Raw genomic sequence first — 24936 nt, 5'->3', positions numbered from 1 at the left:
TGCGGAAATAAATTACTAATCAAAGACATGGTTTGTGGAATATCTGGAAAGGAATGAAAGGCCTTTGGAATGACGCAGTTATAAAAAGAGACTCGCCAGGAAGCAGGCCTTGTTGCAGGATTTACGATCGAGGGGGAGGAGACCATGGTTTTGTTATCAGATTGGACTATGAGTTTGACCTGGCAGAACCCCCTAAGAAGATCGAGGAGAGAGTGACAGGCTTGCGAGGATTAATGGGCAGACTTTAAGAATGTTTTGTACGGAAGTGTTGAAATGGCGTCTGTCTATTTGAATATGGCTCTTGGAGGAATGAAAAATCCACACAGGACTATAACAACGTTTGTTTTTAACCCGCTTGTGGAGACTATCAGAGGTCACAAAGAAAGGAATATATGATAACAACAAGAAGATGAGGAAAACAATAAAGAGAAGATTGGATAGAACTGTGAATACTATTTGGACAGAACTGTGAATATTAAAGCAGCAGCAACAGAGATGAATGGATCCCTTTCTGAGCTCAAAGCATGGGTACCCCCAACAAAAATTTACAAATTTGGCTCTGTAATTTGGAATTAATGTGATTTGATTGGTTTGTTAATAAAAATTATATTAAAAAAAAAAAAAGAACGTACACTAAGAGCTTCTTCTGATCTGAGATTTCATCCACCCAAGTAGTCCAGGCTGTTATGCTGAAAGGAGATGGGTGGTTGTATAGCAATACTCACTGGCGAGAGCGCAGATCATGGCCAGAGCTGCAAATGTCCCTGCAAGGCCCTGCCCGCTCATAATAGGCGCTGTGTAACTGGCAGGCAAGAGTCCTGCCAGTCCAAAGAGGCTGCCCTGGAGAATGGCACCAAAGGCTGTAGGGAGAAAAGGCAGAGAGGTGAGTGGCAGAGAGGTCTGGTGCAGAGGCGATCTTGTGACACCACCCAGTGCTGAGGAGCAGGAGGCAGCCTGAATATGCACTCTCAAGGGTAAACATGCCGCACTCAGCCTTGCTGAGGAAGGACTACACCTTCTACAGCCTCCACTGCCAATTGCCAGGAGTGATGGAAGCCATAAGACCAACAATACCTAGACAACCTTAAGTTTCCATATGCAGGTTTTACAGAGATGAAGAAGCTACTTTCTCACTTCAACACCAAGTACCTCTGTCTGTCTGTCTGTCTATCTATCTATCTATCTATCTATTTTATAAAATTTTGTAAATAAATAAATAATCCCTTACCCAAGTCCCTACAATATCTTCTGCTATGAGAGTCATAGCTGTGAATTCTGACATTCCCATTCCTCCAAAGGCAATCAGGATTTGCCTTCCTGCATTCAGACAAGCTCTCTCTCTCTCAATCTCTCTCTCTCTCCGTTGGTGAAGGGTTGCATGTGAGAAATGTCTATATTCCATTCTGTCAATATCAAGGCCAGTCTACAAGTGACCCACACTTACAATTGATGAAGACTATCTTGACAATGGTGATAGTGAAGAACGACAAAGGGTCCATGGAGATCTTGACTATGATGGCTGTTACTAGGAAGACCAACAGGATAGCCACCAGGCTGCATAGGATCCGAACTTGCTGAGGGATCCTAACAAGTTGACATTGACAGAGGGAGTGAGAGAAAATTGACTGATTGTTTGATATGCATTCAAATGAATCCAAAAGAGCTTACGAACAATAAATAACAATGACACAATAGAGCATCACAGTTACAGCATAAGCCATATTACATGATTAAGAAATCATTGTCGAAAACTAAAAAGCCCAACAAAGATGCAGAAGAAGGACATGATCCACCATGAATATAACTCTATCAAAAAGAGGCTCCTTTCCGCTGGAAATGGCAAGGCTGTCTTGCCCTCGACGCAACTGTTGGGCCAAAAGGAGAAGAGGGACGAAGCAGGAAGTGTGGGACTTCCTTTGAGGAAGAAAACTACAAAGATCTCACCTCTGGTGGATGAAGGAGTTGAGGCAGGTAAAGATGAGTAGAGGCAACATGGCGCAGAGTGTCATCACATTGTTGAATATGGACTGCAAGTGTGTGTCAGGAGGTTTCTTAGTCTCTGTGTCATTCATGTTCATATGGAGATCAATGGAGGACACATTGTTGTAAGTATCCTCCTTCAGGCGGCTAGTAAAGTACTGCAGAGAGGGGACAGAGGAGAGCATGAAGAAAAGAAGCTTCCCTGCTAAGTAATTGCTAAGTTCTTCATTGAGCAGGGCTTTCTGTCGCCTGTTAAAATAATCAACTCTAAATCATGCTAAGCCATGTTTATGGCGGCAAAACAAAGAGCTGTTTTGCGTGTTTTTTTGCGGGGGCTGGATCCTCATAAATGCCTTGAAGAGATTCATCTTGGAAAGATAAAACACCTTTCCAATAGGAAGGTCCAGGCTGGCTCGCCTTGGGTGCTACCCCTGGGATAGAAGGGGTTTGGGCAGAACAGTTGCCCATATCGCTGCTCATATTCATCAAGCAATCCTCATCAAAAGGCACCTCCTATGTATGGGATGTGGGTGGCGCTGTGGGTTAAACCACAGAGCCCAGGGCTTGCCGATCAGAAGGTCGGCGGTTCGAATCCTCGCGACGGAGTGAGCTCCCGTTGCTCGGTCCCAGCTCCTGCCAACCTAGCAGTTTGAAAGCACGTCAAAGTGCAAGTATATAAATAGGTACCGCTCCGGCGGGAAAGTAAACAGCGTTTCCGTGCGCTGCTCTGGTTCGCCAGAAGTGGCTTAGTCATGCTGGCCACATGACCCAGAAGCTCCCTTGGCCAATAAAGCAAGATGAGCGCTGCAACCCCAGAGTCGGCCACGACTAGACCGAATGGTCAGGGGTCCCTTTACCTTTTATGTATGGGTGCAAGCCACAGGAAGTGGATGTAATGAAGTCCCACTGAAGTAAAAATGACTACAGTGTCTTGGACACGGACTAACACAGAGCCACCATGCCTCTTAATCTTGTCTTGTGGAGCAATGTGCTGTGGTGGATGCATCCAAGAAACAATCTGATTCCTCAAGGTGCATTTCAGTCCCTCTAGCATCACACTAACCCTGACACACAGCTTGGGAATCCCTGATCTAGGCCAGCCCTGGTGAAGGCATATAGTACCAAACACATCAACTATATATACACAAGTGGCTCCCACCTCCCTTGAACTTACCCCCGAAGCAGTCATGAAAAAATTCCATGGCAAAAGCGTCCCAAGGCCAAGAATGAAAAAGATCAGCCAGACAGCCTTATACCTGCAAGAAACAAGAACAACCAATGAGGACTAAATGGGAGCTCCTGGACAAGGGACAGCCTAGCCATTTAAGACATTTCTATATTGCCATTCAAACTGTTGCATACCGCTCGAGGATTAAATAAAGGTTAGAAACGCTGTAAGTGCAAAAGGTGCTAAACATGCCAGAGAGCCAGTGTGGTGCAACGACTAAGAGATTGTTGGACCTGGATTCAAATTGTGACTCAGCCACGAAGCCCACCATTTCTCAATCTAACCCATCTCACAGGGATGTTGCAAGGATAAAAGGGGGAGGCTGAGAACCCTTGGAGTAAAGAAAATAAATTAATTTTCTACTAAATAAATAAAATGCTACCCTTGGGGCAGAAAATAAATAAATAAATAAATAAATAATCATAGAACTGTAGAATTGAAAGGCACCATGAGGTTCATTTCAGTCCAAATCCCTTTTGCCCAACGTAGGGCTTGAACCCAAGACCCTGAAATTAAGTACTGATTGAGCTAGAGAGTAAGCTATGCTGTTGCAGCAACCAGCAGGGCAGTCACATCTTGCTCCTTCCTCACTTGGAGAGTCCCACTATCCCGTGCCGGAACGCTAGTAACCAAAGGAAACCAATAGGCTGATCTGGGTTGACGCCAACACAAAACAGTTGCACTCTGCAGTTGAGTGCTTGCTGCAGATTACATCACAACAGGAGGTTCATTCCACACAATCTAGGGTTCTTAGGGTTGCAGCACCTACCCCTTGGAACCTCCTCTACTTGCATGTTAAAAAGGTGCCATCTCTGTTGATTTTGAGAGCCTACTGAAAGACCTTCATCTTTCAACAAGATGTTTATATGTTGGTATCGAGGCTGCAGTGGTGGGAAATTGAGCAACCGTTTTTATAAACATGCCCTTCAGGCTATATATAGCCCCAGAGCCAGTAAGGGGCAACTTGTAGATTCTTATTAGAATCTCTTGAGTACAATATAAATCAGCCTTTCCCAGCCTCCAGATGCTTGGGACTACAACTCCCATCAGCCCTGGACACCATGGCCAATGGTCAGGGATCATGGGAGTCGAGTCCAAAACATCCAGAGGCACAAGGCCAGGGAAGGTTCTATATAAATCCTTTCAAGATCCTTTGCTCTGCTAGTTCTCGCCAGACTCTGTGAGGTAACTTCAGTACTATTCTCATTTCATTCCTCCCCGTCCTTCAAACTTAATATGTGAGCTTGTTAGGGACATGGATCCATCTCGTATACAAATAATTCTCATCTCGAGACTTGGGATGGACCATCTGTAGCTCTAAACAAATGACTGTACGATGCAGCTACAGTTAAGAGTCCTGTTGATTTCGGCAAGATAAATTTAAGCATGTGTTTGCCTGGGCTAATGAATGAGTAAGTGTGCTTGACCAAATTTTTTTTTAAAATTGAGTAAATATGTGATCTTCCAAAGCACTCAGGCACCAAGCATGGAAACACAGGAGGGGGGGGTCCTTCTTTGCTATCTTTTATGAGAGTCACAGAAGCGTTGAGTGGGAGAATACTTGCCCAATCTCTTAGGATCATTCATACAACAATGCTCACACGTTCAGCAGAGGATAAAGTACTAGATTTGTGGCAAAGGAGGTTTTGGGTGGTGGCTAAAATGAGGCAAGGTACGTACAGCAAGGGGAATGGTGTAAAAATGTGATTTATTTTATGCATGGTCTCCTGGCAAGCAGCATTGCCATGGCTTCCATTTAGGAAGAAAGAGCACAGAGGCTTTGTTCAAGCTCTGGAATTGCTTTCTGTGGCTCATCCTAAGCTCGTGCCAGGAGCCCTCAGCACTAAGCATGTTGCCTTATGTCAGAAAGTGAGAAGTTCGTGGTGAACAAAGCTAGGAAGAAAGAGATTCAGAAGCAGGCAAAGAGACAGAGCTCATTTTCTAAAAGGGACTGCCACAGCTTTCCCACTGCCAATTGATTCTGTTTGTTGCTGCTCCTGCCTCGGAACAAGGAAGTCTCTTAAGAGACATCAGTGCAGTCATCGGAACATATATCCAGTCATCCAAAACACTCACACTACGTTTCCCATACAATAAGTCAGACAAAAGGTCCTGGGTTCAATTCAGGTCCAAGCAGGGCTGAAAAAGACTCTTGCCTGAAACTCTGGAGACCTGTTGCCAGTCAGTGTCGACAGTATTGAGTTAGATGGCTCCTTGGCTTGAATCTATATAAAAGCAGCTTCCTATTTCCATGTGGGGAAATGTGTCATGTGACATCAAAATCAAGGTGTAGGAAAAGAAGGGGCTGTTTCGTACAGTGCTAGCAAAGCTGGTTCCGGGTTTTAGGGGGGTCTTTGTTAAAGTGCCCTAGTGCTTGGTTTACCATGGTCACTAGGTAAGTCTGCTAGGTAAGTAGAAGACTTACCTAGTGACCATAGTAGGCAGCAGCCATGCTCTGATGAGCAGGCAGCTCAGTCTGGATGTCTGCACCTTTAAAATTACCCACAATGCCCCTGAGATCGCATCAATCCAGGGTATTGTAGGACATTAAAGTCACAGTGACTCCCAGACCAAGTTGCATGGGCACAAGCTGGACCACCAAAACCGTTATTTTTAAAGGTGGTCTAAAGTAGCTGTCAGCAGTGATCCCTGATTATTTTTTTTTAAAATATTTTTTATTGCTTTTTTTCCAAATAGAAATACAAAGTCAGTTATACAAAGAAATAACAGAGAAAAAAAAGAAAAAGAAAAAAATCATCCTTTCAAAGCATTTTTTCATAACCAACCGGACTTCCCCACGTCTCCCTCACCGTGCGTTCTTTACAATAAAATTTTTCAGCAAATTATAACCTTATTTCGTACATTCTTTTGTTCTTTCAAATACTTGTGGTTTACGTTTAAAATACTTATTTTCAATTTATACTAATAACATATATAATATTCTTTTAAACATTAGTCCTTCCTTTATATAACTTAGTTTCCCATACCTTAATCTTATTGCTGGAGCTGAATTTCCCTAATCATGCGAATTCTTAACATTCATATAACTTGTAAATTTTTTGTAAATAATCTTTAAATTTTTTCCAATCCTCCTCTATTGCTTCTTCTCCCAAATCTCGGATCCTGGCAGTCATCTCGGCCAATTCCATGTAGTCCATCAATTGCGTCTGCCACTCTTCCAGTGTGGGTAAATCTTGGGTCTTCCAGTATTTTGCGATGAGAATCCTTGCTGCTGTAGTTGCATACATAAAAAAGGTTCTATCCTTCTTTAACACCTTCTGGCCGACAATGCCCAATAGAAAGGCCTCTGGTTTCTTGGGAAAGGTGTACTTAAACACCTTCTTTAACTCATTATATATCATTTCCCAGAAGGCCTTCACTTTTGGACAAGTCCACCAGAGGTGAAAGAATGTCCCTTCAGCCTCCTTACATTTCCAACATTTATTATCAGACAAATGATATATCTTAGCAAGCTTGACTGGGGTCATGTACCACCTGTATATCATTTTCATAATATTCTCTTTCAAGGCATTACATGCCGTGAATTTCATACCAGTGGTCCATAACCTTTCCCAGTCCTCAAACATAATGTTGTACCCAATGTCCTGAGCCCATTTTATCATGGCTGATTTGACTGTCTCATCCTGAGTGTTCCATTTAAGCAGCAAGTTATACATTCTCGAAAGTACCTTGGTCTTTGGTTCCAACAATTCTGTCTCTAGTTTCGATTTTTCCACCTGGAAACCTATTTTTTTGTCCAACTTAAAAACCTCTTGAATTTGAGCGTAGTGAAGCCAATTTTGCACCTTATTCCTTAATTTTTCATAACTCTGCAGTCTCCAAGTTTCTCCTACTTTTTCTATAATTTCCCCATATTTCGGCCAACCAACCTCCATATTAGGTTTTTTCCGGGCCTTGGCCTCTGCTGGTGAAAGCCACCTCGGAGTCTTACCTTCTAATAAGTCCTTGTATTTTATCCAGACCATAAATATTGATTTTCTAACAATATGATTTTTGAACATTTTATGAACCTTTACCTTGTCGTACCACAAATATGCATGCCAACCAAAAGCACTGTCAAACCCTTCCAGATCTAGGACATCAGTGTTCTCAAGTAATAACCAATCTTTCATCCAGCAGAAGGCCGCAGCTTCATAATATAATCTCAGGTCCGGCAGGGCAAACCCCCCTCTTTCTTTCGAGTCAGTTAATATTTTAAACTTTATCCGGGGCTTTTTGCCCTGCCAAACAAACTTGGATATATCCTTCTGCCACTTTCCAAAACATTCCACTCTGTCCACAATCTGTAGGGTCTGAAACAAAAATAACATTTTCGGCAATACATTCATCTTTATAGCAGCAATTCGGCCCAACAAGGAAAGTTTCAATCTTGACCAGATTTCCAAATCTTTTTTGATTTCCAACCAGCATTTTTCATAATTGTCTTTAAATAAATTCAAATTTTTAGCTGACAAGTGAACCCCTAGGTATTTCACTTTTTTTACCACACTTAGTTCTGTTTCCTTCTGAAACCCATCTATTTCTAAAGATGTCAAGTTTTTCCCCAAAACCTTGGTTTTTTGCTTATTCAACTTAAATCCCGCCACCCGACCAAACTCATAAATCAGTTCTAATACTCTTTTTGTACTAGATTCTGTTTTTTTTTTTAAAGCAATTTATTAGGTTTTACAATAAAAATAAACATAATAAGCAATATAACATTGATCTTAACATATTTTCACATTTTCTTTGGACTTCCTCACATCTCCCGCTCCCACTTTCATCGTTGTAACATTTGGTCAGCAATTTATAATCTTATTTAAATTCTTATATCCCTTCTATATTTCGTAATCTTATAATTCTCAGAAGGAGCTAAATTTCACAGTCTTACTTATTTTCTTAAAAACTTCTAAATTTAGTGGTGCTCAGTTATTTTGATCTAGCATCTTATTTAGCATTCACTCAAATTACAATACTTTTGTAAATAGTTCTTAAATTTCTTCCAGTCCTCCTCAATCCTCTCTTCTCCCAGGTCACGGATTCTGCCGGTCATTTCAGCCAGTTCCATGTAGTCTATCAGTTGTATCTGCCATTCTTCCAGTGTGGGTAGATCTTGAGTTTTCCAATGTTTTGCAAGAAGTATCCTTGCTGCTGTTGTTGCGTACATAAAAAATGTCTGGTCCTTCTTTGCCACCCCTTGGCCGACAATACCCAAAAGGAAAGCCTCTGGTTTCTTAGTGAAGGTATATTTAAATACCTTTTTCAGTTCATTATAAATCATTTCCCAGAACGCCTTCACTTTAGGGCAAGTCCACCAGAGGTGGAAGAACGTTCCCTCGCACTCTTTGCATTTCCAACACTTATTATCAGACAGGTGGTAAATTTTGGCAAGTTTGACTGGGGTCATATACCATCTATAAATCATTTTCATTACATTTTCTTTCAGAGCGTTACATGCAGTAAATTTCAATCCATTACTCCATAGCCTCTCCCAGTCCTCAAACATGATATTATGCCCAATGTCCTGTGCCCACCTTATCATAGCCGATTTAACCGTTTCGTCTTGTGTATTCCATTTCAACAGCAAGTTATACATCCTTGAAAGTACCTTAATCTTTGGTTCTAGCAATTCTGTTTCTAATTTCGATTTCTCCACCTGGAACCCTAGTTTCTTATCATTTTTAAAAACTTCTTTAATCTGAGCTTTTTGTACTAGATTCTGGCTCCTGTAATGTTAAAACCAAATCATCTGCAAAAGCTTTCAGTTTATATTGTTTCGCTCCGACCTGTACTCCTTGTATCGACCGGTCCTCCCTAATCATGTTCAGTAACACCTCCAAGACTGAAATAAATAAAAGAGGGGATAGTGGGCACCCTTGTCGTGTCCCTTTTTCAATTTTGAACTCCTCTGTCACCACATTGTTCACTATCAGTTTAGCTTTTTGCTCAGAATAGATTGCTTCTATTCCATTTTCAAACCCCCGCCCCACTCCCATCCCTTCCAGGTTTCTCTTCATAAACATCCAAGAAATGTTGTCAAAGGCCTTCTCCGCGTCGATAAAAATTAACACAGCTTTCGTATTGATATTAGTTTGTAAAAGTTCCAAAATATCAACAATGTTCCTGGTATTATCAAACAAATGTCTCCCTGGGAGAAAGCCTGCCTGGTCCTTGTGAATTACCTCATTAAGTATTTTTTTAAGTCTACTTGCCAAAATGTCAGCAAAAATTTTGTAATCCACATTTAGGAGTGAGATGGGACGGTAGTTCTTAAGCTGAGTCTTTTCAGTTTCCAGTTTAGGTATCAATGTGATGAAGGCTTCTTTCCACGTTTCCGGTGCCCTCCTCCCCTCCATAATCTGGTTACAAACCTCCATTAACGGTTGTATCAAGTAGTCTTTTAATGTCTTGTAGTACTTGGAGGTAAGACCATCTGGGCCTGGAGATTTGCCTAGTTGCATATTCTGAATGGCACCCTCAATTTCCTGTTGTGTTATTCTATAGTTCAGGATTGTCCTCTTCTCCTGAGATAGTTTTGGTAAACCATTTGCTTTTAAAAATTTATCTATCTCAGACACTTCCTGAGGCCCTTGTGTATAAAGTTTTTTGAAATATTTCTGGAAACACTTTCTAATTTCTTCTGGTTTCTGAATGTTTCTGCCTTCCACCTCTAGATTAGTGACAAAGTTCAGTTTTTGTCTCTTCTTCAACTGCCATGCTAGCAGTTTTCCACATTTATTTGCCGATTCAAATGATCTTTGTTTCATTTGTTTAATTTTCCATTCCACTTCTTGGTTTATCAATTTCGCATATTGAGCTTGGTGGAATTTGATTTCTCTTAAAATCTCTTTTGATTTTGGTTTTAATCTCAATTTTTTCTCTCCGTCTCTTATCTTCTCTAATATCTTGTCTTTTTTTCCATTCCAAAGTTTTTTCTTAATTGTGTTCTGTTGAATCAGAAACCCCCTCATTACAGCTTTACTTGCGTCCCAGATTGTTCTCTTTTCCACCGAAGTGTTCAAATTAATTTCAAAATAGTCCTTTAAAGTTTTTTGGGCCTTCTTCACAATCTCCTGATCTCTTAGTAGGGTGTCATTCATTTTCCATCTGAAAGAACCGGTTGGAGTAAGTCTCAATTCCACTTTCAAAGCATTATGGTCAGAGCAAGTCTTTGGACAGATTTCCACTTTTCTGATCTTAGGTGCCAGTCCTCTAGTTGTCCATATTTGGTCGATTCTTGTCCATGATAGGTGGGCCTCAGAAAAGAATGTTCCTTCTTTACCCAGGGGATTCCTTGTCCTCCATATATCAATCAGGTCCATATTGTCAGTTAGTTCAAAAAAGGTTTTAGGTAGTCTGCCGTCTTTAGTTAAATTTTGATTTTGTGACTTATCCATGTGAGTAGAAACCACCCCATTCATATCACCCATCATTATGATGTTGGTATAGTCCAGATAGTCCAGCATTATCTCGTGCAGCTTCTTGTAAAATTCCGATTTCCCCTCATTTGGTGCATATATTCCTAAAATCAAAAATTTTTCTCCCTGTGTTTGTATTTCAATTGCCAAAATTCTTCCTTGCTCATCTTTAAATAAAAATTTCGGTGACAAGTTCTCCTTTGCGTAGATTACCACTCCTCTTTTTTTAACTCTGTCTGATGAAATAAATTCTTGGCCTAATCTTTTGTTAATTAGCACCTTCCTGTGGAGTCTAGTCACATGCGTTTCCTGCAAGCAAATAATATCCAATTGTTCTTTTTTCAAAATATGAAAAATCTTTCGTCTTTTTTCCGGGGAATTGCCGCCATTTATATTCCAACTGTACAGCTGCAGAGACATCCTGAATCAATCTGTTGTTCCTATAATGGGGTGTCTTCTTTTTCTTCTGGACCCGAGGGTGTAGGTATCGGTGTTATTCCAGGCAGTGGCGGTGGCCAAGAGGCTGCTGCTCCCTTCTGAAGGTCTTCTCCGTGGTCGTGCAGGAACTTCTGGTTATCTTCTGGTGTTTTGATCTTAATTTTCTTTCCTTTAAAATTAAAAGATAAACCTTGGGGGAACTCCCACCTATACGGAATCGCGTTTCCTCTCAGTAGTCTTGCTAGTTCTGTATATGTAGCTCTGAGATCCAAAAGTTGTTTAGGGATATCTCTATAAAATTCTGCTCTTTTACCTTGGATATCAAGTGATTTCTTAAAGTGGAGGCCTAGTATTTTATCTCTCTCCTGCTTGGATCTCAAAATAATCAAACAGTCTCTGGGCTTATCCCTCCTCACGACTCTTCCCAATCTAAACGCAGTTGTGATCTTGAAATCTTTGTCCTCTTCTATACCCCAGAACTTAGAAAATTCTGCTGTCAGATAACCAATTAAATCTTCCTGTTCAAGCTCTGGAATAGCTCTTATTCTCAGATTATTTTCCCGGTTTCTCAATTCCACCATAGACAGGTAGGCCTGTTGGTCACTAATATGCTTGTGTAATGGCCTTACCTCCCCTTTTATAGCCTCAACTTTTTGATTTGCTTGTTCTGCTTTTTCATTGGCTGCTTCAGCCAGTCTCCGATTTTCCACAGTTGCTTCCTTAAGATTCCCAATAACTTGTGTATGTTGTGCAACTTGGTCAGACAGTTTAGTAATAGAGGATGTGGCTTGGTCTATTTTTGCCGATTGGTCATCTACCTTCTTATTCAATATTGCAAATTGTTCTAGCATTTGTTTTAAGAAGGTATCCGATCCTCCCTCCGCCATATCCTCTGGTGCAGGCTGTGCAGTTTCTTTTTCTTGTATTCCCAAAACAGCTGGGACAGATGATCTACGTGACTGAGTAGTCAAAGTTGTTTGCACAAGTTGGGCTTGTCTTGCTTTCGTTTTAGCAGATCTTGTTTTCGGTTGGCCACTCATTCCACACCTGTCTATGAGTCAAGGTCAAATTATATATTGTCCCATGGGAAGGGTAGTTCCAGAGTGTAAATAACAAAGCAGCAGATAGTCAAAATAAAATTTGTTCCCAGGCACTTGTAATTCCAAAACTCCACTAGGGGGAGTATTACTGTAGTTCATAAAAAGGAAAGAAGTTTATCCGCCATTAAAGTCCCTGCAGCCCCAAACAGTCAAATTTACCAAAAGTCCTTCATAAACTTTTTTAACTTACAGAGCACTTCCCAAGCTGTCACAAAGTCTCAGATAAAAGGTGCAAATAACAGTTTCTTTAATTGTATCTTGCCAGTATCACTCCACTGCAACAGTCTCTATTTTAAATACAGTTTCCGCAATGACAGCTCTCTTTTTCTCCTGTCAGTCCGAGATTTGGTTCTTAATTCTTTGTAATCCATAAAGGGGGGGAAAGTCCCATTTAGAATCCAAAACAATTAAAAATAAAAATCTTTAGTCCTTCTTTTTAAAAGCCAATTCTATCAACACGATAGACCCAAATTTTTAATCTTTTAAAGCTGCTTCCCGCTTGTTAAAATCTTTGCCTTTGATCTTTAAAGCACTGCCGGAAGACGGACTTCCTGTTTAACGTCTCCCGCTTTCAGCCAAATTTAAAGCTTTTAGTCCCAAAATATTTGATCCTTACTCACGAGTAGGTAGTTTAGAGCCTGATGTTTCAAGAAGAAAGGTCTGCGCTCATCAGCAGCAGCCGCGCGGCTTCGCTCCCGCAGAAAGAGCGATGAACTCACAGCACCGCTCCCCCTTTCACGTTTCCGGAGCCCCTTACGGGGTTCCTTCTTCGTTTTTGGGGTCGCTCCTGGTGCCCGCCGAGTCCCACGGCCACGGGCTCACTCTGCCCGTGGTTTTTCTTGATGGGTCACCGCTGTGCCGCAGCGGACGACCCTTTTCTGCGGAGCCCCTCTTCAGAGACCGAAGAGGACCGCCATTGCCGTTTCGCGCCGCCTCCGGAAGTTGCAGTGATCCCTGATAAGGTAGTAGGACTCCAGCAGCTGTGTGTTGTGTTAGTGGTGGGCCTGGTGCTAAATAAACACACATGTGTGTGTGCGTGTGCGTGTGTTTGCATTTGCCCATATACGCAGACAGTTCCCTTTCTGTTCCATTGCGCCCCAACCATACCTGTCCTGAGGGCTGTTGCCTGTCATTTTGGCACTTTGCAGGTGTTTCTTGTGTGTAGCAAATTCTCACTGCTTCACTTCACAGCTGGCCCCCTGGAGAGTCAAAAGAGAAGAAAAAGGTTAGTTACTGATTAATTTTGCTGCATTAGATTACTATGAATATATTATACATCTTGCACCATATATTGACAAGACCGCAGAGCTTCATTGAAAATATTTGGTTGTTCATTATGCTCAAATAAAAGTAATAGATTTTTTTTAAAGGAAAGAAAAAACAGTTAATGAGAAGCCAGAACAATGGAGTCCAGTGAAATTGTTCATAGAATCCAAAGAAACTGAAAGGATCTAGAAACACTGGTGGTTCTAGACATCAGCACTGAAGCAGCTGAACAGAACAAGGATGCATGTGGATTTCTAGAATAGAATGTGCTGGCTTACAAACAAGCTTGTCCCTTTTTAAAAAAAAAAAAAAAGTTTCTAGTCCTCAGGAACACAAATAGAAAATTTAATACACAGTGCCCTTGTTGACCTCTCTAGAAAAGACATGCAAAAACACATTTAGCAGTGGCATTTTAAAAAGGAAATCTTGCTTGTGAATGCTGGGGAAATGCTCTCAGCAGAGATTTGTTGTGGATCCATCCCTTTAACTCTCACACAGGTCCATCTCATTACAAGACCTGGATGTAATCCTTGTGCCCTTTCAGAAGTTGCACACAACAGGTTACTACTGGGCTGTTACTGATTTGCCATAATTATATATTCCCCACTTCACTCCTAGCTCTCCCACCTTCCACACACAATGTTCTATTTGCCGAAGGCTGAGAACTGCATCAGTAATGGAAAAATGGGGATGAATACCGTCCAGAAATCTACACACAAATACAGCGATGGAAATCTGAGTAAGCAGAAACAACAGTGGAAAAGGCCAGAGGTAGAGCAGCCAACATAAAAGATCTTATGTGCTCAAGCGATCAAAAGACAACAAGTAGAAGTTGGGGGACAAAGTGAAGAGAAACCAACATCTGATGTGATAAAGGACTAGGAGAGCAAACAAGACCATGTTGCTACACAGGCACAATCATAGCAATATGCAATATTTCTTGGATAGAGAGCAGATACAGTAGTTCCAATCTGATCCACACGTAAGTCTGGACTTGTGAGCCCTTTGCCCTCTCCCATTATTGCCCATAACTCTACGGCATCCACAGCCTGGGCACATCACAGCCTCCTTCCAAAGCCTTCCACACACAAGCATAACAGGATGCAAAGGAAGAGCATCACTCTGGGATACTTTAAAATTTTTGCTCCGTGCTCCTAACAAGATACAGCAATTTCCCATCAAACTTTATTTCCCCCTGGTGAAGTGCATTTTTTTTGGGGGGGGGCGGGATTTATCATCTGCCTTATACCATGACACGGAGAAAGTGATCTTCAGATTAGATGCTACAAAATGAAATAACTTTTAATGGAAAGGTGCTACCCAAACATCATCTCTTTGAATTGGGATTTCGCTCCTGTGTGCATGTAACATTTATTTATTTTAAAGCCCTTCCGTATCACTTAATACTTCAAGAAACTTTAACTGGGTACAGTCTGAAGAAATGAACAACATATCGTGAAATCGTTAAAACAAAAAGTCTTCCGCGTGGTTTGCCAACTTGTTCTTTTTATGCAGATTGAAGAGACAGATTCCTGCCTTGACAACATTTCTCGCTTTCCCACTAAAGCTTAGCATCTTTCATACATGAAATGAAGAGGTCAAAACCACAGCTCCTGTGGTGACTTAAGTACTGGCTACAGAAAATATGCAAATTCCAGTTGCATAAGAATGGAGCTTAGCTGGTTATATTTAAAAGCTGTTTGACATCTATTTGTGCCAGGTCCTGAGATTTCCCCCCCAAAACTCCCTTACTTGTCTTACTTGTCTGTACTGCACATACACTGAATCTCTGTGATTCTGCTAAAGCATGCACAATAAATAAATACTTTTTACAGCATAATTAGTGTACAAATTGATTTACAGTCTTTATCCATCTCATTCTTATCACATTTATATGGCCCCATTTGACAAAGGGCACATAATCACTTCTCCCTTCCTTCTGCTGCAATACTTTCCCAGCCTTCCTTGGAATCAGAGGAGACCAGAGTTTCCCCTTGGTCTTTTCTCCCCAAGGCTTGCAATAATGGCCTGTTATACCACTAGGTATTTCAAGACTATTGTTTTATTGCACCGTGAACATAGAGCTGTTACTCACATTGTTTGGGTAATCCAGATTTCCTTTCCACTGTAGTACTTATATTGATGGGAAAATGCAATTTATCTGCAAAAAGCAGCTGCAGTTTGGAATACAGTAAGTTCAGTTGCGCACATGCCACAGGTACCTATTTGCTAGTGCCCGTGCCACCACTAGTTACAAAGACGTACTTCTCTTTTTTTTCTCTCCCCCCCAAATATCTTTATTGAAACTTAACATATATACATAATAACCAAAATTCCCAATGATTCCCTCACATAAAATATAATATCTAAATTACAACAGCTGTATAATTATACACTTAATTATAAAACCCACCACCTACCCTCTACTTCCCTCCACAGCAATTCAACTTCTTTATATTTCTTTCTACCTTTTTCCCTTGCATTCTATAATAAATTATTTTTGTTAAATTCTGATTTTTCCTTCTTTCTTTATTGGTTTTGTTATTGCTTACATTTTTTGTTCTAAGCCTCTTAGCATGTCATTTTTAGAACAATATTTTGACATATAATCTTTGAAATACTTACACTCCATTCTTAACTTTTGATTTGATTGATATCTTATAATTGAAGTTAATTTTGCCAATTCTATATACTCACTTAATTTACAAATCCACTCTTCCTTTGTTGGTGTGTCCTGAGATTTCCATTTAGTGGCAATCACTACCCTGGCAGCTGTTGTTGCATATAAAAAGATTGGTTTTTTCATATGTGGTATGTTTTTGCCCACCAACCCTAATAGATAAGCTTCGGGATTTTTTATCAAGGTGTTTTTTTTTAGCATTTTCTTAAGTTCCTCGTGTATTATTCCACAAAACTTCTTTATTTCCTTGCAACCTCATCACATATGAATTATCATTCCAGGTTCTTCATTACATTCTCTTTCTCTCTTATATTCTCTTTCTCTCCACAAAGCCCACAATATTTTTTTATATCTATCTGTACTGTTAACTACAGTATTACACACAAAAAGAGCAAGTAACTATCAATAAGGAACCATAAGGATAAAGGATGGTACAAATCACACAAATCCGAAACAGAAGCATTCCCACAGGTGGCACACGCTCCACTGCAGTGCAGAGATATACCATAGTAGGATATCACCCCACTGGTGCCGAATTTGGGGCTGAAGCTGGACTTTCATTTTCAAGCGGAAGAAATGCCCTGGTCTCAGAATTGTAAAATGCTTTGAAAGCCCATAATCCTAAAGGGCATCATGCAAAAACACCAGGTTCCCTGGAAGCTGCAGGATTTTTTCTTCATGCTTTTAGCCAGGTGCAAACAACCTGCATACCATGAATCACACCCAAACCCTCAGGCACTTCTGTAAAAGGCAGAGATTGCCGCTATGATCCAGAGCGTCACAACTTTCATTTCAAAATACATTTCTAACCATGGTAGTTTCAAAGAGAAGTTTGAAACAGCATTGCATTTCAGGGAAAAGTAAAAGGGTACACAGAGATTTTTCTCTTCTCTTTTCTGGTAAAAGCTCACAATGATTTAATTTTTTTTCCCCCCAAAGACTCAAGTATTTTACATCTGGGTGTTAGCATTACAGGACAAGACAAGGCTCAGCACATGTGTTTCTGTCTATGAACTGCCATGGAAAACCACGCTGTGAGAACCAAGTCCTCCAGACATCCAGCATCCCTGTGACAAGTCCAATCCGTGCAGCAGCTGAGAAATGTGCTGCCATGTTCATTACTGCCAGGAAATTTCAGCTGGATCTGTGATGGGTCAGGCTATACTTATGCATGCAAAAGCAGCCCCAGACAATTGGGTTGCACTGTGTGGAGCCCTTTGCTACTTGTAGGCCACTCTGTATCTTATGAACTATCTCTCATCTATATTCTTTCCTGAACATGGCTTCAGCCTATACCTTTCTTTTTTACCACTTTTCTTTTAAGTTTCTAAACAAATATATATATATAACAAACAATCCCCATATACCCCCACCCTCCAAGAAACATTCCATGCTCATACAATGTAAATAATAAAGTAAAAAAAAAGTTTGGACGTGGTTTAGAACCACTGGTTAGGTGTCTTTTACTCTCTTCTCTTAACAGATTGTCCTAAAGTGAGCCATGGGTGAAAAGGCAACACTGTCCTTTCTAATGTACTGGAAACAAGAATGCGCCATACAGTTTCAAATTCATCTTTGTGTTCCTGAGTGCTCGTAAGATTATTTGCTACTCGATACTTCAGCTGGGGATCAATCTGCCCTCACGGCAACCTGGCCAACCTGTGAACACAACACTCCATGACCCTCACCAGGGTACCACTACTAACAAAGTTTCTCCTCTCTCTCTCTCTCTCTCTCTCTCTCTCTCTCTCTCTCTCTCTCTCTCTCTCTCCAACACAGTCCCTGCTTCCACCACAGAAAGAGGCTCCAGATACAAGTCCAAGAGCGAGGAGAAGCACAGCTTTCCTGCCTTGGAAACAAGACAGAATTTAAGCCAGATGGAATGGAAACTGGCACTTACCATGTCTCAAGTTTGCTGAGCCTAGTCCTGTGTTGGGAGCTGTGTATTTGAAAGAAGTGGATATGTGTTTTGCTTTCCACTGTTTTTGAGACTGACATGGGGCAAAGACCATGTCAGAATCATGGGCTGGATCTGACTTGCGGTCAGATCAGTGTCTGGCGCTACATCTGGTCTGTCGCTTGAGTCACGGCTTAAGTAAACACATAATGGGTAGGAGCAGCTGCGGCTGCCAACTCTGGGATTATGGTGGGGATGGAGGATGCTTGTCTCTGTCAGGAATGCTAAGTAGGTCTGCAGTATCTGCTGGGTCGAGCTAGTCTGTGTTTGTCACTAACACCCAACTCCCCTCTGCTCTCTTCTTATCAGGAAGGGCAGGAGTTGCATTTCATAGAATCATAGAACTGTAGAGTCGGAAGGGACACCAAAGGCCATGTAGTCCAACCCCCTGCAATACAGAGCGGTGCTTTAGTTGAACGCATTCATGACAGATGGCCACCCAATCACCAGTGAAGCAGAGTCCACCACCTCCCAAGGGAGTCCATTCCCCTCACTGTTAAACAGTTCTGTCAGAAAGTTCTTCTTCATGTTTAGCCAGAATCTCTTTCCTTGTAATTTGAAGCCATTGAATTGGGTCTACCCTCCAGAGCAGGAGAAAGCAAGCTTTCTCCATCTTCCATGTGACAGCCCTTTAGATATCTGAAGATGGCTATCATATCTCCCCTCAGTTTCCTCTTTTCCAGGCTAAACATAACCAGTTCCCTCAACCATTCCTCATAAGGCTTGGTTTCTAGCCCCTTGATCATCTTGGTCGCCCTCTTCTGCATACTCTCCAGCTTGTCAACATCCTTCTTAAATTGTGGCACCTAGAACTGGACACAGTATTCCAGGTGGGGTCTGACCAAAACAGACTAGAGTGGTACTATTACTTCCCTTGATTTGGACACTTGATTTCTGTTGATGCAGCCTAGAACAGCATTAGGTGGTTTTTTTGCTGCTACATCACACTGTTGATTCACGTTCAACTTGTGGTCTACTAAGACCCTATATCATTTTCACAGGTACTATGGGCAATCCAGGTGTCCCCCAACTTATATTTGTGCAGCTGGTTATTCCTGACTATGTGCAGAACATAGTTTAACTATCATTTTGTTAGTTTTGGCCCAGTTCTCCAATCTGTTAAGGTCAAATTGAATCCTGATTCTGTTTTCTGCAGCATTCACTACTCCTCATCTGGCTTACATTTTACCAGCTTCGCTGCAATATTATGGGGGACTTTGTTAAAAGCCTTACTTGAATCTCAATTCCCTACTACAAGATGCCTGTTGTTCAGACACAGCAAAGTCCAGCAGCTTCTCAGGAAGGCTTCATTGCACATATCTTACTCAGATTACCTCTTTTACTTTTGCAGGTGCCCACAAAGCTATGAATGGGAATTTAACTCATGGGCTGGAAAATACAAACTGAATCCGTCATCCATGCTAGGGACACAGTTCTGTGGGCATAAATCCAGAACCCTTTGGAAAGGATGTGCATGGGGAAAAAAGCCACAACGGACATGGCTCATTGTGGTCTTCCTGGTTGCTTTCGCCACATGCCTCCAAATCCTTTCCAAAGAAAGCTGTGTTTTGTTTCTGAGAAATGAGGCAGTGCTAAACAACTAGGGATGGAGTGGGTGGGGAGGTGCCCTGATGGTACAAACTTTCCTACCACAAGAGTAATTCAGCCATCACAGACTAATGCAATCTTCCCTAGCCTGCTGCCCTTGATGTCTTGCACTACAAACTCCAATCAGCTGTGGCCAGCATGGTGGGGGGATTTGTAGTCCAGAACATATGGATAGCACTGGCTTGGGGAACATGACCAGGGCAAAGTAAGTTAGGGCAACCTAAAATGTTTGGGCACTCCTACATGATAACCAATTAATTTGATAAGGTTTATAACAACAAGCAAGCCTCTTGGGAATGGTCAGTCAGCAAACATAGTTCAGGTCAGCTTTCTTGCACAATTCTGCAGCTGTTAGCCTAGAGCCAGTTGCTGGTACATGCGGAGGACATTACAAATGTTCACAGCACTGTCACAGCAAAGTGTAATGGGGCACTTCAAAGGTAATGGCCTTTAGGAAAACAGACTATCAAAAAATAAAAGAGGGCATTTTCCTTTCTGAAGGACAGTCCATATATCTTTCCTAGAACTGACTATGTAATGTTATCACCTGGATATTTTTCAAAGTGCCACAAAGCTGTCCAGGTTCTCTCCTGACTAGGAAATAAAAGAGGAAAGGCAGAAAACACAATCCCAAGGAAGCTCAGAAGAAGCGGGGTTTGACAGTGACAAACTCCTCCTGGCATTTGTCCCCAACACCTGGCAATCTAATAGCCTCTGATAGGCACAACATTTGTGTGGTGGTGGTAGGGTGTGTGCGTGCTACATTTGAAGGGTCTAAATATGCATATACTAACTTGAATAACAAATCCCTGAAGGCAAACCTTCAGGAAAGAAAAGTGGCTTGGGGATAAGGCAATTTTAAGCAGAGAAACTTTTGTATGTGTCTCTACAGAATTAATTCTTTCCCCACCACCAATTTTTCTGCTCCAAACCCCCTCTCCCACCTGATCCCCAGTGGGATTTCAGCTGTGTGTTTACCCTAGTACAGTGCTGTATTTCTAGAAAAAGAGGTGCCGGAACTCACAATGAACGCCTCCCTTGTTCGCTTATAATGGCAATGGCGCCCACCTGAGAGGCACCGGAAGTGAGTTCTGGCTGAAAAAAAGCCCAGCAAGGACACATCTAGAATTCCACAAAGGCGAAAGCACTGGATACATGAGTAGTATTGAGTTAAAACATGGGTAGCAAGGAAAGTATTATATATTTTCCCTCCCCCACCTCTGCCTCTCTTTCTCTATCTCACTTTCCAGAAGCTACTTTTCAGAGACTCTTATGTCAACACTGGCATCATCCAGTAAAGGTAAAATGTAAAGGACCCCTGGATGGTTAAGTCTAGTCAAAGATGACTATGGGGTGTGGCGCTCATGTCATTTTTCAGGCCAAGGGAGCCGGCGTTTGTCCACAGACAACTTTCCGGGTCATGTGGCCAGCATGACTAAACCACTTCTGGTGCAACGGAACACCGTGATGGAAACCAGAGCACAAGGATATGCCATTTACCTTCTCACCACAGTGGTACCTATTTATCTACTTGCACTGGTGTGCTTTAGAACTGCTAGGTTGGCAGAAGCTGGGACAGAGCAACAGCTCACTCCGTTGCGTGGATTCGAACTGCCAACCTTCCGATCTGCAAGCCCAAGAGGCTCAATGGTTTAGATCACAGCACTAACGGTGCTTCACCTGAGAGCAGCAAGCTAGCTTGGTGGGTGCAGGGCTGGTCATATGGGGTGCACACAGCTCTGTTCTCCAACTCTGCAGCCACTCTGTGCCTTCTAGCACATCCCACTTCATTCTGCCTAACGGTAGGGCTGGCCCTGCTACTTTTCTTTACAAAAGCATCACTTGGAGGTTTACTCATCCATGTGTAACATGTAGCAAAACTTCAGTAAGACAGTGGAGGCAGAGGAACCAGAAATTAGAAAAAAATATTAGCAGAGATGAAGAAATGGTTTAGCAGACATGGCTGGCAAAATTAGATTTAGTCAACAGGGAAAGGTTTGCAATAGAATGTGTTAAAAGGAGGGACTTGATGGAAGGGGGGGCGGATGACTGCTCCAAGCAAGGGAAGGGGCCAAAGGAGTTAGAGGGAACTAAACAGAGGGTACTGAGAGCAGGTGAGCTTTTTTCTATACTGATCTGTGCTCAATGACTTGTTCTCTGCAGCATTGCTGGTAAGAGAAGCATGCCTAAGTAATATTTTCCTTGTTTCAACATTGCTTCCTTTCAATTTTTGCCCTTGTTCTGACATCGCCTCCAAATCAACACAACACTGCTTTCTTTGGAATGAATTTAGGGATGTGGTAAAAGGAATCAGAATGGCAATATGAACTATATCCGTTTGCTGTGGCCAGTTTCCATGGACGTGCTTTCTAAAGAAAACCCGCAAAACCCTGTAATTGTGCACAGCAGATAAGTTCTAAATTTTATTCTGCATTCTGAGAGTTAGAATTTGCTTTGTGGCAGTCTTTGTTACACCCCAAAAGGAAGTTATTGTCTTCTCCTTTCCCCGAAGTCAACAAACCTGTGGCAGCTCCTGTGAATGTAGTGACTGAAAAACACTAAACCGGAATTACTGCCAGAAAACTGCAGGTACCCGGTAAATCTAAGAAGGATTTGATTCATATAGTATAGTAAAGTTTTATTTTATCTTATTTACTTATTGAAGTGGTCTTATACCACTATTACCATATCAAGGCAGTGCACGTTGATAAAACATAAAACACCATTAAAACCAGTACAGGATTATCATTACAGGATTTGGCTAAATTATGTGCTTTATGCCAACTACATAGGCCTGTTGGCATAAAAAGCCTTCAAGAGATGCCTGGAAGTCCAAAACAAGGATGCCTGCCAAATCTCTGCTGGAAGAGTGTTCCACAGCTTGGGTAGGACTAGTGATGCTAAATGCCCAACAAAGGACAACTAGCAGTGCTCCTTCCGAAGATCAAACTGTGATACAAGGGCTCAGGTGATCCTTTAGGTATCCTGGGCCAAAGTTGTTCAGGGCTCAGTATATCCACACAACAGCCTTATATACCTGGTTTCGTAGCTTTAGGCTGCAATCCCATGCACTTACTTGGTATAAGCGCACATGAGACCAATGAGACTTACCAGTACATACATCTGAGCAGACATGCCTAGGATTGTGCTGTTAAGGCTAATTCTGCAGTTAATCTACTAACAGGGAGGCCACATTTTGGGGGGACCCAGTACCATGCACACACACACAGCGACTGCTGTTATTTCATTGTCAGCTCAGAGAAGATCAAGCAGATATTTAACTTGAGTCAATTATTTTTGCTATTCAGCCCTCCTTTACGTGACTACACAGTACCCAGAATGTTTCACACATTCTGAATGGCAAATGCTTTGTTTGGAGTTCAAAAGGATGCCGAAATCTCTTCCCCCTTCCTTCCTTCCCCCTGTTTTTAAGCTGATAAGCTTTACTCTGCTCCAGAGGTCAGGCACATCTTCCTCCTTTGATGTCCCTGTGTAACATCCCCCAGTTCCTTAGAACAAACACAGTAGGAGTGAAAAAGGGATGGACTGGAAGAACTTTACTCCAGGTGCACTGTAGTTTGTAAACAAACGTATATATTTTTCTATTTCACACTGAAGGCTGCCCACTCTCCCACATTTCATGATAATCAGACTTGGTCTGTGTGCACCATAAACTTCCCTAGTTTCCATGTGCTCAAGGTTTAAAGAGACATAAGCATTCATCACTCCACCAAATGGCTGTATCAACATTTGTTTCTCACAATCCCCTGATGAAGACTGCTCCAGTTCAAAATGCATCCGGATTCACCTAACCACTGTCTTATCTCACAGTTGCCACCTGGCCTTGTTGAAAAGCTGTGGTGCAAGTTCCCCAAAGGTTCGGATGTGCCTTGAGCTTTTTCCACCACCCCAAAGGAGTATGGAGGAAGTTTCCTTCTGTTTGTCATTGTTCACCAGAAAAGGTGGTGAAATTGGGTCAAATTGTAGGTGTCTTTAATAAGCACTGTTGTGCTCATCTTCCACCCTTACCGTCCTGCCCCTGTAGATGTTGAGATTGCAATACAAGGAGCTAAAGGCAAGAATACAAGTGCTATGAAGCCCCAGTTTTCATCCAATAGCACTGCATTTGCTGGATCCAGTCTGGCTTTGACACCGGCCATAAGAGAATGAACAAAAGGGCAATAAGGATCAGGTCTTGGAAATAAAGTCCAGGATGGAGTATTGTGACTAGATGGTCCATACTACACTATCCAGGGTTAAATATGTTCATGTCAAAACCTGCACTGTACAAGAAAATGTGGAATAGTTAGGACCTATCTTAATTTAAAAAAGAAATGAATTTACATTGCAAACTCAATAGGGAAAACATTTGCCTCTTTGGGTTATGTACACAAAGTGATGGCACTAGTTAAAATATAATTATCACACCTGCTGCCCCCATTAGGTTATATCTTTCGATGGGAGAACTGGGCTAGTTTGCATGACTAATTACCTCCAGGCCCATTTATAAACACTACTTGAGGATGATGCCCTTGCTAGGTTGATCTTTTAGGAATCTAAATTTATTTCTCTATAATAATGTTGTAAACCTAAGGCTCACTGGAGATTACGCTCCTCTAAAGGACAGCAAAGCCAAACTCTCAGTTATACGCTCCCCACCCCCAAGGCAGCTTTCAAAGCAAAAACCCAGTTAGGATTCCGCCCTGCAGATCCTCCAAAGGGCCCCATCGCAGCAAAATGCCAGACTCCCTTGGAACTGCACCAGCCAATGCGTTGCCAATATCCACAAGACTAATGGGCTGTTTGTGCCTTTCTCCCGAGCCTCTAGCATATATATACACGGACATCCATCACAGGGAATATCTGCACAGAGCAGCTCAGTGGCAGTAATTAATTACATCAGTAATGATACCTTCTCAGCATCCAAGCAAACCCTGGGGCCTCCACCCAGCAGAAGCTGCAGCCAAGTCCCGTGTCCTGCTTCTTTTCAGCATTATGGAAACGGACCAGTTGGCCAAATCGACACTTCAAGTTGCAGATCCTTCAGCTGGAAAGAATAGGCAGGTTTAGGCATACGTGCCCTTGCCCCCTACAAATCTTAAGGTAACGTTGAAAAGAGACTTACTTAGAGCACAGGCTAGTTCATCGGTTCTATAAATCCTTTAACGCTCATGTGATAAAGAGTTCCAGTAGACTATCAGTGGTCCAGGAATGAGTCAAACACACGCACATGTGCGGTATCTAAGCCAAACCACCTGCTG

General features: G+C 41.9%; 1 protein-coding gene across 3 annotated transcripts in view; it reads right to left on the bottom strand.

The window, feature by feature from the left end:
- SLC29A1 (solute carrier family 29 member 1 (Augustine blood group)) overlaps positions 1 to 24936 on the bottom strand; it is a 91302-nt gene that overhangs the window by 13936 nt on the left and 52430 nt on the right. For 2 of the 3 annotated variants that reach the window (XM_081000240.1, XM_081000239.1), the window contains exons 2-6: positions 13272 to 13363; positions 3155 to 3236; positions 1945 to 2138; positions 1445 to 1584; positions 726 to 860 (exon numbers count right to left, since the gene is read on the bottom strand). In XM_081000240.1, coding sequence (XP_080856366.1) covers positions 726 to 860; positions 1445 to 1584; positions 1945 to 2138; positions 3155 to 3236; positions 13272 to 13297 — 577 coding nt within the window. In that variant the 5' untranslated portion in view covers positions 13298 to 13363. Of the gene's footprint in view, positions 1 to 725; positions 861 to 1444; positions 1585 to 1944; positions 2139 to 3154; positions 3237 to 13271; positions 13364 to 24587; positions 24754 to 24936 lie in introns of those variants that run through there. The other variant, XM_081000241.1, reaches the window with a different exon arrangement.

This window comes from Podarcis pityusensis (assembly GCF_964106645.2).
Source record: "Podarcis pityusensis genome assembly, chromosome: 3".
In the NCBI taxonomy this organism is placed as follows: Eukaryota; Metazoa; Chordata; class Lepidosauria; order Squamata; family Lacertidae; genus Podarcis; species Podarcis pityusensis.
The sequence above is the reverse complement of the archived record's forward strand: the minus strand, read 5'-3'. Positions and strand labels throughout refer to the sequence as shown.